We start from the raw sequence: 18,398 nt of genomic DNA on the forward strand, positions 1-18,398 counted from the left end.
CAAACTTCCTTTCTTTTGTAGAGCCTGGTGAAAGCTGTAAGCACTCTCTGACACTGCCCAAGGAATTGGTTTGTTTCTTTGGGGACCATTTTGCTAATACAGTTTATACTTGTTAATTTTTGATTTTTGTTTTGTAGTAGGAAATGCTTTCCATGAACTTGTGATCGTGGAGTCTTCTATTCATATTTGTTATTGCCAATTCTTCAACAAGATTGTCAGCATTTTGGACCAAGCCACTGCTTGTAACAGAGATGTGTGAGATTTTACATTAGGATATCTATTAAAAAAACCAAAACAAGACAAAACATAAATGGTCCTGTCAAATTAAAAAAATAGGAAAAAAAGCTCCAGTCTGAAACCACTGTATTGACTGCTGGTAAAATAAGAGTAAAGTGTCTGACAGGTGAAAGAGAGAAATGAGGAAAAGCATGTTGCTTTTAAGTTTTTCTCTTTGTTGGCAGTGTGCCCATATACCCCATTCAGGGCTCTAGAAATGGTTCACTGACTTGAAACTCTGGCTGCTTTTAATTGTGTCAGTTTTATTTGTTTAAGTAATGTGAGGAAAATACTGAGCTAGGTCTCTCAACATTAAATTATCAACTTTACAGACATTTTTTGTCCAGCTCTTTAGACAAGTTAAGAGGGATTCAGGTTTTAGATTTGTTTGTCTGGTTTCCAAATGACATTTTTTCACAATGGCTTTGAACTGTTACTGCACCCTCAGAGAATCTCACCATGAGCTATACATTTGCACAATAAGTCAGACAGCACCAAATCCATCTCTCTCATTGAAAAGCTATTGAGATTTATTCAAGAAGAGAACTGTGCAAGTCATTTGAAGTGGGTTTTTTTCAATATTTTTTGTTGTTAAAATGCTCAGAAAAAAACATGCAAAAAATGTACACCTGCATAATGTGATTCATGAAAGCATGATTGTTGCTGTACTTAGGCTTTTAAATATGTTTAAAAATCTCTTGTAAATAGTGTTTTGTTTAGAAATCAAGTTCTATTGCTAATAGTGAAATGACAAAAATAAAAACATTCTAGAATACTAATAGTGCCCTGCTTTAAGTTATGTTTTAAGCAAGTATTTATTTTGAGGTAAAGTAGAAGACAATGTTGTGTGTATCAGATGTTAGCCTTTTGGCATTTTTTAATAATGGTGAAACTCAGGAAAAAATGCATAACTCTTACTGAGACTTAACTGCATCTTCATTAAGTTGTAATTAAACAAGTAGACGAGCATCCATGCAGTGTTCAGTATTGCAGGAAAATAAGGACTTATGCCTTTGAGGTTTCCTTGTGATTAGCACCCATCTGTGTTGTACTGATTGTCTAGTTTTGGAACATTCAACTGTGTGCTTATTTTGGGACAGAAGACACAGTGTTCAGTTCTTGCCTTTCATCAGGATTTCCCTGGTGGCACTGAAGAGATGTGGATGGACTTGGAGATGGACTCATCCCTCAGGCAGTGTCTGTTGTTTCAGTGCAGGAGTAGTGATGTGTTCTTTAGGCATATTCTGAACTTGGATGTTTCTTCATTGTGACAAAGATCCCCTTGTTGCTGTACAGACATTTCAAAGTGGAAGGCTTGCTTGAAATAACACTGCCTTCCTGGCTGGCTTGTTTCATTGGTTTACGTGCAATTGCTATCCTCCAGGTGCATTAGTAAGAACTTTTGCAGTTTTTATTTTTTCATGCCTTAAATTTTTAACAAAGCCAAGGTAATGATTCAGGGAACAGGTATTATATATTTCTTCTTTCATGTGTCCCACAGCCCTCCCATGCTATTCTCCCCACCTTTTAAATAGTGCTCCACCTCTAGCCTACAAAATCAGCATTTTGTCTCATGTTTCACGCTGTTACAACATTTGGTGGGAGAGCCAAGTGTACTAGAACTGCACAACTGCATAAGCAAAACCAGTCCTAATGAGTGAAGCTGTGTTTCTTGGTTACTTTGGTTGCTGGAAAAATTGTAAGCACCTGAGCCACTCAGTCAGACCAGCAGTGGTAGTGTCTTGTGCTGGGTACACTGAGAACTTGGGATTTCAGGAAGCTGAGGCATATGTGCTTTCACATGATTCCATTAAAATAAATATTCAAAATTATTTTATTATTTATAATTTAGTCAATTAGTGCTGTGAAAAATAGACTTTGCAGTGGCACCCCTCTTCAGAAAAACAGGGAGAAGTTAAGTGACACAGGTCCCCCCAAGGTAGCTCTGCTGCAGAACCAGGAATTCTAATCCTGTTTTCCGGTCTTACCAGCATTGGGTTAGTATATCAGAACCACAGGAAAGCCTAGGCTCCTCTTCAAAGGCTCCTCTTGATTTTGTATGGTTGAACATCTTGCTGAAACCAGGGCCTTGGATTGGGTTATTCAGTGTCCTGGTAAGATGAGTCTTAACTGTTTCCAGCAAAGGGAACTATTACTTTGGGCTTCTCTGTTTAATTCTTTTTACAGGGAGCAATTTCTCCTTGTGTCTGAAGCTAGTTTGCCCTGTAGCAGCTCAGGGGCAACTGCTCGTGCCCTCGGTCCTGCTATCTGTGCATCCTTGTGAGGAAGCCAGCTCCCTCAGTGTGTGCTGACTGAGAGCTGTGTAGGTGTCAGTTCTTGTGCTCTGCTAAAACAGTGTCTTGGTGCTGCAGACCTCCTGTGAATGGTTGCAGGGAGCCCAAGGCAGGGATTGCCATCTGATTTGTACGTGGTCCTGGTTGCACTTGTCGGGTAACAGATGCGAGTTGTGTGACACTTGGCTTTTTTTGACATGTGACTGAATTGGGGTGGCACCTGCAGTGAAGATTTCCTTCTTGACTCCGTGGTTCAGCCAAGTGAATGCTAAAGAATGGATTAAGAATCAGTCAGAACACATTTTTTTGTCTTCTCTCTGAGGAATTCAAAGGAAGAAAATATGTGTTATAACTCTCCTGGAAGATCTCTAAATGTGTGTAAATTGAGATATTTTTTAATATTCTCTGTGAGTCCAACTGATCTCATTCACGTACCTTGCATTTTCTAAAATAAAAGTGTACTGCAACTTTATATCCACCCACTCTTTAACTCAATCATTTTATTTAAGAGTTTGATTAATCAAAGATTTATCCTGGAATGCTTACTTACTTAATTGTATATAATTTGTTTGGAATCCTGATGAAAATTCTTGTTGTGTCAGAATCAGTGGTAAGCTCCCGTTGACTTCAGCTTGTCCAAGATTTTTCTACTGCTGTGTAATATTAAAATATTTGTCAAAATTTATTTCACTTGCCCTGATGATGACAGTTTCCTTTTCTGTGAATGAAAATACAAACCCATACATAAATCATGCTAGGTAGGTAAGATTTTTGGTGTAGTCAAGAGAAATTCAGCAGCTCACTAGGGATATTTGAATTGCCCATGTCATGGGACTTTGTTCAGAGTGCCTTCTTTGTGCCTCTCATTCTTGCTGTATCTTTGATTCCTTTTCAGAGCAGCAGATCCATGTCTCAGATATAAAGAATACAGATTATTAAAATTTGATCATAAATAATTTGCTCTGAAGTGACCATTTGCTCTCTTTCCAGACCTTTTCGCTTCCTGAGACCTGTTAAGAATTTTTAAGGGTTTTAAGAGCACAGCATTTCTTCTGCTTCATCTATAGCATTCATCACAGAAAAGGAAAATGTTATTTCAGTTTTGCTGATACAGAAAACAGGTTCTTTTTACTTGTTTACTGTGAAATGGGGTTTTCAGTGTATCCAGGACTATAATTTGTGATATCATCTGCTGCAGCTCACACAGAGGAAACTGTTACTCAACGTGCATGGTAAACAGGGTAATTTGTCCTGTTGATTATAAATGTAAATGCTGTTTTTAAGGCAATGGTAACCAAATGTATTTTTCCTATTTACAGAGCAAGCTTTACATGGAAGGATTTAGAAGCCTAAAAGAAGGAGAACCTGTGGAATTTACTTTTAAGAAATCTTCCAAAGGCCTTGAATCAATACGGGTAACAGGCCCTGGTGGGAGCCCCTGTTTAGGAAGTGAAAGACGACCCAAAGGGAAGACAGTACAAAAAAGAAAACCAAAGGGAGATAGGTAATTACCTTACTTTCCTATTCCCCCTTTTTTCTTTTCTTTGCAAGTTTTTCTTGAAATTATGTTTTCAGCATTTATTTATTTGTGAAAGGAAACCCTTCTATGCAAATTTGGCTTTTACATGTAGCTTAGTAATTTAATTAAAGCTGTATCTATACAGCTACATCAATCACCCATTGATTAGTTTTACTTGAGAAGGTTTTATTGAATTAGAGGGAGCCTGCAAAGGAATATAATACTATTTTGAAGATATTGCTGTTAGACTGGAGAGAAAGGACAGTCTGAATACAGGTGAAATAATGTCATGTTTAGGTGAGAATTGTGCAGGCTAAACTGACTGTCACGTGCAGTGGGGTTTTAAACAGCATCAGTAGCTTTATATAGAAAAAATATAGGTGTTGCAGTAAGCATGTACATCATTTGATAAATTATATTTTTACTTAGTGAGTAGAGTATAAGGTGTTTCCAAAGGTTTTAATTCCTGGTGGTCTGAGGGACTGTTGTAATAACACTTTAGAAATTTCAGGTTGATTTTGATTGCTGCACTTCTCGCTACCCATGTGCAGCAGTCTGACTTGCACTGCACTGTTACACTTTATTTTCTGCTTCTGATGGCTGGAAGAAATTCGGAATCCTCTTCACTACAAAGTCACCTGCACATAGTTTGTTTAATTTTGTTTGTTTGTTCAGGTAAATTCACCCTTTTTTCCTCATGCTGTTGCCCAGCCCAGTACCTAAAATGACTGAGGCCAAGGGGAAAGTATATTTTGTGAGGATCCTAGTAAGAATATTTAAACAGCCAGGTTTTGTCTGCAATATTTATTGCATGGCATGACTGAGAGGTGATGGCTCTCTTCCATTGCACGTTCTGAAGCAAAGAGTAGCTTAGGAAAGATAGGGTCCTCTGGAAACCTGATGTAGCCCAGGTTTGAGAAATTTGGGATCAGAAACCTTTACTAGCTACACGGATGAACTCCACTTGTCTTAACCTCTGTTGAAAGGCCCTTTTCTTTGTTCTCCCCTTTTTTTTTCTTCTTTCTTTTTTTTTTTTTTTAGTTTAAGTACTGGAGACAACAAGATATTTGTCCCCGTTTCACCTTCTCTGTAAAAGCTAAAAGCCATAAACAAAATTTATTCCTGCTGTAACAGATCAGAGTCCATAACCACAAAGGAGACACTTTGTAAGCTGGACAAAGCTTTTTTTTTGATTGCTCTCCATATCTGGCTTTCAGAGTCGTGTTGCATGCAGTGGCTGGGTTGGTTTTGGGTTTGGTTTGGGTTTTTTGGTTTGTTTGTTTCACAATAGGCTTTCACTATTATTCTTACTTAAATCATTGGTGTTTTCCACTAATTGTAATTGCTAATCGGTTTAGGATATTAGCATTACCACTCTTCTTGAGATCTCATACTTTGGCAGCAAATAAATGCCACAGTCATGCTGGTGTGAGCCTGTTGACCTATTTGTTGCATGTGTATATGAAGGCAGACAGTCCTTGCTTCAAAAACCTTGAAGTTTAAATGGGCTGGTTGGTTGTAAGTAGTCAGGGAAGACTACACATTGAAAGAGGCAGGGATTTGAACAGTCTGTAGTACCCCATGTAGTAGAGGCAGGGGGAAGCAGTACTTTCCAAGTGCAATTCATCTCATCCTAGGGAAGCACCTGAAATGTTGGGGTTGAATCTTGCCTTACTGCTGTTCCTCTTCAGGGACTACAAGGGGATCCTAGCTCCAGTCCTGTAGGTGCTTCTCTTACCAGTCTCTAACATGAAGTGAGATGAATTCTGCTTTCAATCATGTTTTTTCACAGCTGAGGCATAGAAAAAATTGAACAGATATACCCTGAAAAAACAGTGCTGGGAGGCTGATCTATGAGACAGTGTACTCGCTAATGTTCGCTTGCCTTTAAAAAAAGGGAAAATTCAAAATTAATTTGAATTAATTTGAATGTGAAAATGTGGGCAAAAACATCTACCCACTTCTGTCTCAGAATTCTTACACTTAAGTCATAAGACACAAAAAAGGCTGAAATTTGAAATGTTTGAAGTAGCATTGACATTATCACTCAGTGAAAAGCAGTGTCTTTGCTTGAAGGAAAATTAGTTTTGAATGCCTAGACAATAGAAAAGGTGCACCTCCAACATGTCTAGTGAAAAGTTTCTTGAAGATTGCTGTTGTACTGTGAGAACTGCCTCCATTTATGAAAGCTAATTCCAAATTCTTGTGTTCATCTCTTTTTATGTTATCTCTTTTTAATGTAAGAGTGTGAGAGCCCAGCCTCAGTGTGTCTTTTTGTCTGGATCCCATTTGAATGGATTGTTACTCTAATTATCAAGAAAAGTTAGCGATAGCAAAGATGGGGGGAGAAAAAAGGGAAAAGCAGCAATATGTGCAGACAGGGAGGAAAAAAAAGTCATGACAATGAGGCTGCGAATGTTAGTGGATTTTGTGAGGCCTCTGTGATAGATTCATGGTCCCTGTAATTTGCAGTATTGTTGCTGTGGGGACCTTGCTGTGATATTTCCCCTTTGGCATTACTGTGGGCCACATTAGTTTTGTAATGTAAGTGGGAATTCTTTGTGGTTGTCACCAGTGGTATTGGCCACTGGGTCCTTCTTTCTCAGTCAGTGTGTTGGCAGATGTGCATGTGAGGAAGGGAAAATTCGTGGTCCATGTGGAATGCAGCTGTAGCTCTGAGCAGCCTGCAGGCTTCAGGTTCTCAGACCTTACTTCAATCTATTGCAATACACATAAGTATGTTTTCACAGTATTTAGAGAAATTTGGGCTAGAGAGGAGGTTTCTAAATGAAGCTCAGCTGGGATTTTCATCTGACAAGTTGTGGGTTCAGAAGTGGTGTTTTATGGCAGAGGTGCACAGTGGAGGGGCTGGTCTCTTCCTACCTGGCCAAACCAGGGGGCTGAATTTGTGAGGAGTTGCATTGTAACCAGCTGCAGCTCACTTTGTAGGAGCTCTTAACCCATGCCAAACACAGTGTGCTTTGCTCAATTTTGGCAGTGAGCTGACACAAAAATATGCTGTGCTGCTCTCTAGACTGTGGGGATCTGATGCAGAAAAAATAAAGTACTCTGAAATCACACTTAATCTTGTGTAACACACTTTGTAACTTGTAGACAAGTCTATGATTTAGATAGAACAAATGAAATCAGAACCTAACCCACCATCTCAGAGTAAAAGTGAGAGGAAAAAGGGAAGAAGGAAAAGATTCTACTACTTTCTTTTTATTTTTTTGAACAAGCACTCCCAATGTTTCTATGTAACCTAAAATAAAACGAGGTAAAGGACTATTTTATGAGTTGTAATTATTCATGTAGGTGGGAGAATATTCTTTAGTGCAGTGTACATTTAAATAATTTGACCCACAAACCTTTAGGACAATATTAATAATGTTGCATGATACTCCCAGGACTAGAAGCTAGATTTATCTTTGGGACCTAGAGGTATTACCCAGTATCTGTAAATATTCCTGCTAGAAGCTCAAACTTGGATATTTTTCAGCTGGGTGTCTGTTACACTGTATTTGTTTAGCCTGGCACTTGCTTCATGTGGAGTGTTTTGGGGGAGATGGGGAGGTTGACAGCTTTTTTTTTTTTCTTCTTTTTTTCTTTCTTTTTTTCTTTTTTTTTTTTCTTTTTGGTTTTGAGATCTTTATACCAAAATGGAAGCAATAAAATAAAGCAAGAAAAAGAATCAAGGAAGAAGTAATTAAGAGTATAGCTCCATCTTCCAGTTCTAATTTATGTCATTTCAGTCCTCTGATACCTTCTGCTAACATCACACTTGTGGCAGGGAAAACTTTCTAGTACAGCTGAATCAGTAAGATTAAGATTGGTTTAGATTTAAACATGTAATAAATAAGCAATACATTGTGAGATTGGAGGTTGACATGAAACATTTCACTGGCTTGGTTTATAGTGCAGCCCTGCAAGTAAACAGTAAGGAAGGGATTTGGGAGCTGCTTAAAATGATGGAGCTCAAGGAACCATTGTCACTGGATAAATGGTGATGCTGAATTCCACCCTGGGACATGGCTGGTGAAACAGCCATGTATTTGTAGCTCAATTGGCTAAACAGTAATGAGTACTGCAGCATGCATATAACACTCTGAAAACTTCTTTTCCAATGTAGATAAATATGAAGGAGGAACAAATGGAAAAGAAGTGGTTTTGTGTTTAGATGTTAAAAATGGTGTTCACCAGTAACTCTTGAATGTGACCAAAACCATAATTTTCAAATGAAGAAAAATATAGTTCTAAACAACCCAAAGGGTGGAAATACAGTCACTTAGGGAAGGGGGGGTTGTAATTAAATAATTCTCAATGAACTGTCACTTAAAACTACTTTGTGTCTGAGTCAGACAGAAAATGGTTTTAATATCTGAAGACATTCTGTGGATGATCTGAAATCAGACTATATTAAGAAAATCTTAAAGGTCTTCTTTAAAAGCTCATGATCTGCACAAACAGCCACTAAGCTGGTGTGATGCAGGAGGGGATGACACATGGTGGCATGCCATGGAGGACACTTAAGTTAACTTTAACTTGAGAGCGAGTTAGGACAGCAAAGTTACATGAGACTAAGTTACTTCAAACTTGTTATTTCAATTCCATCTCTACTGGTTGAATCAGGCTCAAGTGTATAATCTAACTTTCACAGAAAAGTCTCCCATGGCTTGAACCGAGCAGATTTTTGTGAAGGAGTTATGAATAATGGGAGTGGTATGGGCTGGGGAGGAGACTCCTGAGCTAGAACCAACGTGGCAGAAGCACGTAAAACCCATCCTTAGCAGATGGGTGGGGAAAGCCTGCTGGTCCCTTCTTCTGAGAAGCAAGGGCAGGCTGGTTGTCACCACGCAGAAAGAGGATACGTCCACTTGGCCAGCCCCAGGGACCCACTTTGGGCAGGTCCTGAACAGCACTGGGATGAAATGGGGAACAGGCAAACTGAGTCATCCAGCCAGGGAAATGGATGACAAGTTCAGGGAGTGAATTTGTGTGCCTTTGGCACAAAATGGTGTCAGCATGTTACTGTCAAATGGTGGAATTTTCCTTCTCCTCTTCAGTGTAGACTGCATTTCACAGTTCTGCCATTTTCTAAAGAGGAAGCTGACACACAAGGAATGCAAAAATTGCATGGTTTACACCAGTTTCTTAGAAATACAGCCTTGCAAAAGGACCTTACTTGAGAATGGTGTTTCAGCAATTAGAGCATGAACACCTCCTCCCTGACTCCCTTTCACCTCGTCTTAAATGGCAAGAATCTCTTCATTCCGATTTTCATTCTTTTCCCATTTTTCAAGCATAGGACATTTTCTTGACTGTTTGCTCTTTCCCATAATGATTTTGTTGGGTGTTCAGTTGCTCTTTCCAGTAATGTCTGAGATAACCTTTTAAACTTAGGATGGAAAGATGGCCATAATTTTGTCCTCTTATGTGAAAATTGCCATATGAAATGAGGTCCCTCTGGCCTACTGTCATCTTTCCGACAAGGGCCCATATTTAAGGAGAGACTGTAAAAAATAAAAAGGTATAGCTTTCTCTCCCTGGCAGTAGTGGTTTAAGCATTCCTTCAGTATCAACAACTAATCTGCAAAAGATAATTAGATGAAGAATTAAGTACCTGAATTTGCTGGATGCAACTTCCCTTTGGATCCTCAAACAAAGCTTGATATTATTTGTGCAGAGTTTTATAGAATTAACAATTTGCATGTTTAGATAATAGGCTAGAATGGGGATAAACACCACTGAGTTATGCTTCCTTACATAATTTTATGATTGATATTTGCTGACTGTGCCGTAATAAGCCACTAAACTGGCATGAACTGCTTGTAATAGGAACAGCAGAATGCTGAATTAAAAACAAAACAAAACAACAACAAAACAAAAACAAAAACAACAACAAAAAGCTCCCACACACAACCAAAAAAACCCACCTTGAGAACTTTGCAATACTCCAGGTACTTTAAGAAGGTTTTATCTTCACAGGGCTACAAACATCAGGCACAAAGTTTTTCATCCTTGCTCTTTTTCTCAGGCTGGCAATTCTTTGGAAGTTTTAGCAACATTTTGGGTTTTCCAGGAGTATAAAACCAGAGGGCCTTGTTGTTAGGGTTAAAGCATAGATAACTTTTAAAAATATCTGTGACTTGGTGCTGTGGATTGGAGGCTTGAAAGCTGGCTTGGAGATGGATCTCTAGGGCAGGAGGTTAATCTTTGCTCATCTTTCTTTGTGCAGACCCATCCAAGTCTTAAGTCAGAAGCCTCTGAAAGGTGTTACTGCATATATTCATTAGACAGCCCTAGTTAAAAATCGACATCATCCGTCTGTGTTTAAAGTGAGCTCAGCAGTCACAGCCCCTCCTGCATAACAAAACACACTGTGTGCTTCCAGGACTGGGTCTGTCCAGTCTGATAAGAACAGAATCAGATCTTCAAGAACAAGTATTTTTGGCATGAAAAAAAATGAAAACAAAGTGCCTTAAGGGAGAAAAGAGAAAACTACTGCCGCTGCCTGGTGCGTATAGCTCCCAATAACTATGGACCACACGCTATGTGTCATGATTTCTTCTCTGGCACAGGGTGTAACTAAACCAGTTTTCCTGAAATGCCTAGTAGAACTATGTAAGTTCTACTACGGTAAATGTTCCAGAGTGACAGCAGAGGCAGGAAAACCTCACTTCTTGGAAGACAGCAAGGCATGTCTAGGCTAGCCTCTACCTCCAGATCCAGCATACAGCACTGGGAGCTGCCTTTCTCAAAAGATACTGGATTTCTCTTCCATAATTCTGTAGCTCAAACAGTCGGGAGCCAGGATGCAGAGCTGAAAGATCAGTGCTTACGTGTTGGAGCAAAGTGGTTACAGTTGTGCATAACAGCATGTATAACATTTGAATATAGGGTTTTGTCTTTCAGAAGACATGGAAGAAATCCCATTCAAAAGTTTAAATGGAGAGAACATGGTTAGATTTGCAAAGCCAAGTGCCCATAGCTCATTGCAGACTACAAAGCTTAATTTGATCCAAGGTCAGTTAGGTGTTTTGGGATACCCTGGCACACTGTAATGTGCTGGTTATACAAGCAATTCCTCATTCATTTGAAAGGCCATTTTCTGGTTTCAGGCAATTTAACTACCAAATTTATCACAAGGCCACTTAAAGTAAGATCCCTTTTCAGATCCCCCATTGCTGGTGGACTCGCATGACCATGCAGTGTTTCAGCCTGCTCACTTGGGTGCAAGCAGGAATTGGGCTTTGCACTTAGGCCTACAAATCACCAAAACATGCAAAAATAGTGCTGCCTTTCCATCATGTGTCTTCTGGTGGGGCTTTTCATGTGCTTCAAGTAAATGCAAATATCTGTGCCAAGGGAAGAGCCTGGAACCTGGTAGCCATGATATCACTAAGTAATATCCAAGTGTGATTATCATCATTGCAAGCTTGTATTAAGAACAGAGCAGAGCCTGGAAAAAAGTTTTTTGGTATCTGTTTGTATACATGTACAGTTAAGAAGAGAGAGGCCCCAAATTTTTCACAGTGTTTATAATAAGAAATCCAAATTTGATGCTAAAGTACATTGATTCAATTCTGAAAACATACCAGGAGCAGATGAAGTGAGTAGGAAGGTGTCGTTTTTATGCAGCCTCATGTGGAGTAAAGCTGTCCCTGCAGAGCAGATGGGTTTCTTAAGTACATACACTGTTTTTGGAATGCAGAATATTTTCCTTTAATCGGATGTCTTCTCTAGGCCTCATGTTTTCTGACTATTCCATTCTCTTTCATCAAGGGGTGAGCTTACTTACAGTAAACTCTCAGCATATATTCAGGCCTTTGCCTGCACTGATATGCCTAATGATCCCACTGCATTCTTACCTGTACTAATGATTATACATACCAGAAGGAATTTAGAAGCAGAAAAGGATTGAGAACTTTGCTCAGTTTAACAGACATTATGCATAAATCCAATAGAGTATATGTTAAAAGTATCTCAGTAAATAACTTCTAAAAAATCATTCTGTTTCTAAAAAATCTTCCTGATATAACTGGCATCTTCATCTTTAATTCAAATTTGTTTCTCAGTGTTTAATTTCTTACTACTATACTATTTTCAAGTAGACAAAAATAAACAAAAAAGTGCAAACATTTTCAGTGGCCAAATCAGTAAATGTAAATCTTGTGTTTTGAAAATAGCAGGGAACAGAGCATTACTTGAAGCTATTTTGTCAATAGTGAAAATGTCTGTTTTAAGTTGATACTGTCCTTCTTTCTGCTCATGTGACATGCTATAGCTGTCAATGAACTGGGAACAGAGGTGCACACAGGATAAGCTACCTTTTAAAAAGGTGAAGACTGCCTGCGCTGTATTTTATGACAAAAATACTCAGTGTAATTAAGTAATTAAACCCCAAATCTTCTATTTTAGGAAAACAATTGCATTATCTTGCTTTTTTTCTTTTTAATCTATGTTGCACTCCAGCATCCCCTAGCAAACACACTCAAAACATGTAATAAATATCTATACACAACACTGAGGATAGATTATCATGGTGATTCCAGATGATGGAAGTAATTATCATATAGTTTGGCCTGTTGAAAAAGATACCAAAGCTGGAGAAAAGTGAATTATAGCATATCTGCTAAATCAGATATCCCTGAAACATTGCCTCTGATTTACCACTGTGGATGAATTTGATGCTCTTTAGAAGGAATAAAAGTTCTGAAGCCCTTTAACTTCAAATTAATAAAGGCTGTGCGGTAATGTAATTCCAAATTGCTACAGCTGTTTCTTTTATTAGCTGTGGCTTCAAGTTTCTGTCCTTGACACTTAAAGATCAAACCTACTTAAATATGAATAATTTAAAATGTGAATTTACTTCAATGTCTTATTTTGCCAAGAAACTCAGCAGCTCATTATATAAGAGGGATGTGTCACGGAGGTAGTCATCTCCATAGTGGTGGTGCAGGCACGATGCTGCTTTTCCCACTGTGCATCCCCCACCCCCAAAAGTGCACCTGTGTTAGTGTTAGAGCATTTATCCAGCAGGTAATGACACACAGGCTGTGTCCTGAAAGAAGCCATGGGTCTGTAGGGGCATATTTACAAAAGAAAAGGGAGGCTTATTTCAGGAAAAACACAGCAGTGGAAGCCACCCCTGCACAGCAATGTGGCATCCTCCATCCAGAAGTAGCAGGACTGAGTGGGACTTTGCAGTTGCTTCTTCTGGTAATGACAAGCTGCTCAGGGGAGAGACAGTGGAGCTCAAATAGAAGTGCTCCTGTGGTGTCCACAATCCTTCAGGCAGGGTCAGAGGAAGATATTTCAAGGATAAAAGGTAGGGTGAAGATTAGGAAGAAGCAGGAATAGAGAAACAAACACAGGGAAGATGAGGAGGGATGGGGATGAGAAAGGGCTTAGGGAAGGGAGAACAGCCCATTGAAAAGAGTGTCAATGCGAGAAGCCCAGATCTTTTCCAGGCTCCAGATGGTTACCTCAGTGCTGGTGGTTCTGCCGCCTTTCAGGGACTGCAGAAAAACCTGAATCTCCCCATAGGCACAATCAAGGATTCAACTGAATTTTCCTCCGTTTTGAAAGACTGCTGCAAGTCAAGAGCTAAAGCAAGGGGGTTTGTGAGCTCCTGCTCTGTAGCCTTGCAACAGCTATGGTGATTCCAGTGCATCTGGAAGGGTTGACCTGAAATGGGACTTTCTGCAATATTCCACTTATTGTGTGTCACCTTGTTCACCTGGTGACAAATGTAACACATCTGGAGTTTGTTTTGCAGAACCACCAAATGCAGCTCTCACAGTTGCTCAGTTTGAGCTTTGCCTTAAATGCATCAGCTGCTATAAAACAGTAAGTGCTCCATGGGCGCTGGTATTTGAAAATGGGCACTTAGAATAATGCTCCTCTGGAAAATTATTTTGGCTTCTTTTCTTGTGCTCTGGAATCCTGTGCATTTCTCTGAGACCAAATAAACCACACAATTTCGTAGAGACCTTGAAAAGTAACTAATGTTTGTAATGCACGAAGAGATCTTAGTGAGAGCCCCAAAATCAGTAATTTTTGTGATGGCAATTTAGCTGGATTTAGTGGTGAGTTCAAGTGTTGAATTCAGTAGGCTGAGGGAGAAGAATCCAATGACTTGTATTTCATGCAGCAAATGAGAAAAGGCCGTATAGGAGAACTCACATGTGGGTTCACAGGCTGTTACTGCAGTGTAAGTGGTTTCCTGTCGGAGTCCAGGACATCCCTCTGACCACCCTGGAGGGTTTGGAGACTGGACAGGGGGATTTGGGATCTGTACAAGGGGGTCAGCCAGCCTCACACAGAGCCCAGGAGGACACTGCCTCTGATCCCTGGCCATGGGAGCGAATACTCACATTGTATGAAGAATCACAAGCTGAAAGAATTCAAAATAAGTAGTAGCTAGTTTATCATAGAATGTAAATGTAGAAGCTAGGATTTTTAGTATATGGGTCTGAAGAGAAAAGATGGAGGAATTGGAGAGTGGCCCTGTCCTCCTTGTTCTTGCTCTCATCCCCCATCTTTTGCTGAGTTGGATTTTAAGGATTGGTTTAGAGTGGAAATGACATATTAACATAGGTAGTAGGTATTTGCAAAATTTTGTAAATAAAAAGTACGTTTTGGATGGTGGTTGGGTCAAGGGGACCATACAAAAGGTCTGGGACCCTCTGATCCACCCAGTCGGCCACGTGTCCTGCCCTGCTGGTGGGGACGCCTTGCAGAGTTGAGAAAGAACTGAGAGACAATTAAGAATAAACAACCTTGGAAACATGGACTGGCGGACTCGGCTTGTCTCCTCTGGCTCCGGAGTGGAATCTTTAGGGCTAGAGAAGCCTGAAAACCTTATTACCTTGGGGAACAGCAACCCTGAGAGTTTCCTTCTCTTTCCAATACTGTAGTGATAGATAATGGGATTTGTAGAAATTAGCCTGCATACTCCTCTCACTAGTTTGAGGATTTGAACTAGCTTTTGTTTGCACTGTAGGATGAGGATGAAGAGAGTTTCAGAAGGAACGGGAACACAGCAAAGGTGCTGTGGCCAAGCTGGAGGAATAGCGAGCTAAGTTTGGCATTATTTATTGGGAAGAGGGAGCTGGGTTTGCTCAGTAACAGTGGAATGGTTAAGGAAGAAAGAGTTGTGAAAGTTCAGTATGAAATATGGGAGTTAGCTTAACAATTTCTTTTCTTTGATCTCCATTAATTTATAATCCAATGATGTTGAGTCTCCTGGCACTAGAGCCTTTACAATGAATAGGTGAAAGTTGATTTAAAAATTTATTTAAATTGTACTGGTCGTGTGTTGAATGGCTGCCTCTACTCTAGAAGTCACTTGGAGTTTTTACCCTTTTAGCTGTTGGACAGTTTAAATGCTAAACATTTAATGTACTTTAGACATCTCTGCAAACAACAGCAAACTACAGACTGCTCAATTTATGTTGCAACAGCCTTTGAATCAAAGTTTAACCAGAATGCTTTGATTTCTTTTAATGATAAATGAATATCTCCTCACCAGTATAAAAACCTGAAGTAGTTCAGTGTTTCAAATTCATTTTCTGATTTGCTAGCGTTTAAAATTAGTATCTTTGCCTTTTTGTTGTGCTAAACTAATACTATAAAACAAAACAATAGAGTGTGTGTCAGTGTGTGTCTGCCTGAGATGAGTTGCACTACAGAATTATGCAGTGTTACTTCTTCCATCAATAGTTGCAATAGGATTAGAAGTTGTATGTAGCTCACATGTAAGCCTATTAATTTGCCTTTTTAAAGGTTACATTTCATTTACATTCTTTTTCCCTAGTTTTTATAAATCACTTCTTTCTATTGAGTAAATGAAAAATCTCTCCTGTCCTGTTTATCAGACTGATTTTTTCAAGTTCTTATGTTTTGATATATATTTTTTTTGAAGAATCATGGTTGACTGGTCCAATAATAATTGTTAGAAATATGTGGCTACACCTCCTTTTAATAATTACTTAAAATGTGTAAGCACATTAATTTTCTAAGTAAAAAAATAATCCTCAGAGTGGATTTAATTTACTTGGTAAATAATTCAATATGATTTTGTGTTATTAAATGTGGGAATATCATTACTCACTTCACTAGTGAGATATGCTACAATTTTTGTCCTTATATTCATTGTGTAGCAAACAGATTTTACTTGGATCCCAGAAATAATTTTATCAAATGGTTCTTTCTTATTATCTCTGTATTTCTAACTCACTGGAGCCTCCTGAAGTTATCTTTCTCCTTTACAATTTTATGCATTTCTTTTATACATAGAAAAGAAACATCTGGCATTTTTTTTTAATGAGAACTATGTGCTCATTGACCAAACAAGGAGCGAGGAATGTGTTGTATGGTTGATTATTGCAAGAAAATGAGGTAGTAGTCTTACTAATAATCACTAAAATTTGTATTAACTAGTGCTATTTCATTTTCTGAGTAAGCTAATCTCATACTTTCACCCTTTCTTTCACAAGAAAACAAATTGTGTTTAAAAATGCCTGGTATGGAAAAATGGTACTTTCAAATGTAGAGATTAGAAACATTTAAAACATACATATCTGTGGTTAAAGATGCCAACTCTTAATTCTCCCCTGTCTAGAGCTTTCCTTTTTTATCTTTGAAGTTCAGTCATTATTCCTTGTCTATGCTATTGGTTTATTTTTGTATCCTACTGAAATTAATTCAGCCTGTTTAGATCCAGTCTTTTTAGAATATTTATGAATGCAACTTATCAACAAGTTTACATTTTATGCAGCCTGTGGAGTTGGATTTTGGAATTTGCTTTTTTAGTAGTTCTTTTGTGGAAGAGAAATCTTTCAGGCATGAATTGATAGTCCAGATCTTTTGAGGTCTGTCTGTGCTAACCTATGACCTCTGTTCTTAGGAGGTCAACATCTGAGGGCAGGAGATTAAGGCAGTTAAAAGATTGGAATGGGAACTGGAATGGAAAAATTAGCCAGCACATTTTGGGTGGAAAACATCAAAGTCATCAAACAATTTGCTTATTTTAAACTCAGTTTAAGGGTAACAAGCTAATTGTACTGTGTTTGTTGACGCAAGCAATTTATATTATTTGAGAACATTAACACTAAAGAATTTTTTTTATTGGAGAAACATAATGCCTCTTCAGTATAAATGCACTACATATTTTATTTTCTAAATGCTTTTGTGCAACATTTTTAGGTAATAATTCGGGATCTGCTCATATAGTCTGTGTGCATTTAATTAGCTGTATTGCTTATAAACAGCAATAGTAAGTGTTGTGGAACCTGAAACTTGCTTGTAGTCTGCTGAAGACCCCTTGCTGTCATTGGAGAATACAGGTGCTGCCAGTACAAGGGAAAAAATGTTCCCATATTAAAGTTTTCTGACTCTGATGCTTAAATTAATTTGTAAGCATTTCTCCTTGTTTCAGTTTTTGAAATGTGAATTCCTTTCCCATACAAATTTGTGACCAAGACGTGTTCCTTTATAGATTGTAAATTGACTTACAAGAAAAGACACCATTGTCTCTTTGTTCTTGTCTGACATAGTTCAAAATTCATTAGTGTGTGTTTTTAGAAGAGTGACAACTTCATCTTTCATCTGTGCATTGATTTCAAAAATGTTATTATCTAGAAGAAGACACCTTCCCACATCTGAACAATTATGCAAGTTCAAGGATTTGTGTAAGCAATCACATTTTCTTCTTGCTTGTTTAAAGTGCAAATGAAAGTGGTTTCAGTATCATAGACAAAAGCCAGACTAGTGTTTCAGCATGCAAACCCACCTAGCAGGAAAGCAAACAGAAGTTCCAGGTACCTCTCAGCTCAGGCTCTGACTAACAGCGTATGGATTATGGTACTTCTCCTATAGGTATGGCTGCTAATTAAATTAAAGTACTATAATACAGTTAAATTCAAACAGGCAGCCATCTGTAAACCTCAGTGTAACCTCCACAAGTTTTTATTGTTCTTTGGATAGTGAAGGATATGAGATTTAAACCCCTTTGCAAGCTTATAACTTTACAAACTCTTTTCCCCTAACTGTGAAAACCTTCTTTTTGAAGCTTTTAGCCCTGATTTGCACCTGAGGGGAAATTGAACAAAATTATCACCATAATTTCTTGTTCTTTCATGGAGGGAAAAGAAGGGAAAGCAGGAGGAGCTGTTGTGAACTGCAGCAGCCCATGGACTGCTCCCAGGGACGCAGGCAGTGCTTTGTTTCCTTCCTGCCATTTCTCTGGGTTGGCTGGAGAAGCTCTGCCAGCTGCAGGGGTGGCCACGGCTCTGTGTGATCCCGGG

General features: G+C 38.7%; 1 protein-coding gene across 1 annotated transcript in view; it reads left to right on the forward strand.

Annotated features, from left to right (window-relative positions):
• Positions 1-18,398, forward strand: part of LIN28B (lin-28 homolog B) — a 98,342-nt gene that overhangs the window by 53,759 nt on the left and 26,185 nt on the right. Inside the window, exon 4 of the mRNA XM_063389717.1 lies at positions 3,890-4,074. Within this exon, the coding sequence (XP_063245787.1) occupies positions 3,890-4,074 (185 nt within the window). The remainder of the gene's footprint in view (positions 1-3,889; positions 4,075-18,398) is intronic.

Source organism: Prinia subflava, chromosome 2 (genome assembly GCF_021018805.1).
Source record: "Prinia subflava isolate CZ2003 ecotype Zambia chromosome 2, Cam_Psub_1.2, whole genome shotgun sequence".
Classification (NCBI taxonomy): domain Eukaryota; kingdom Metazoa; phylum Chordata; class Aves; order Passeriformes; family Cisticolidae; genus Prinia; species Prinia subflava.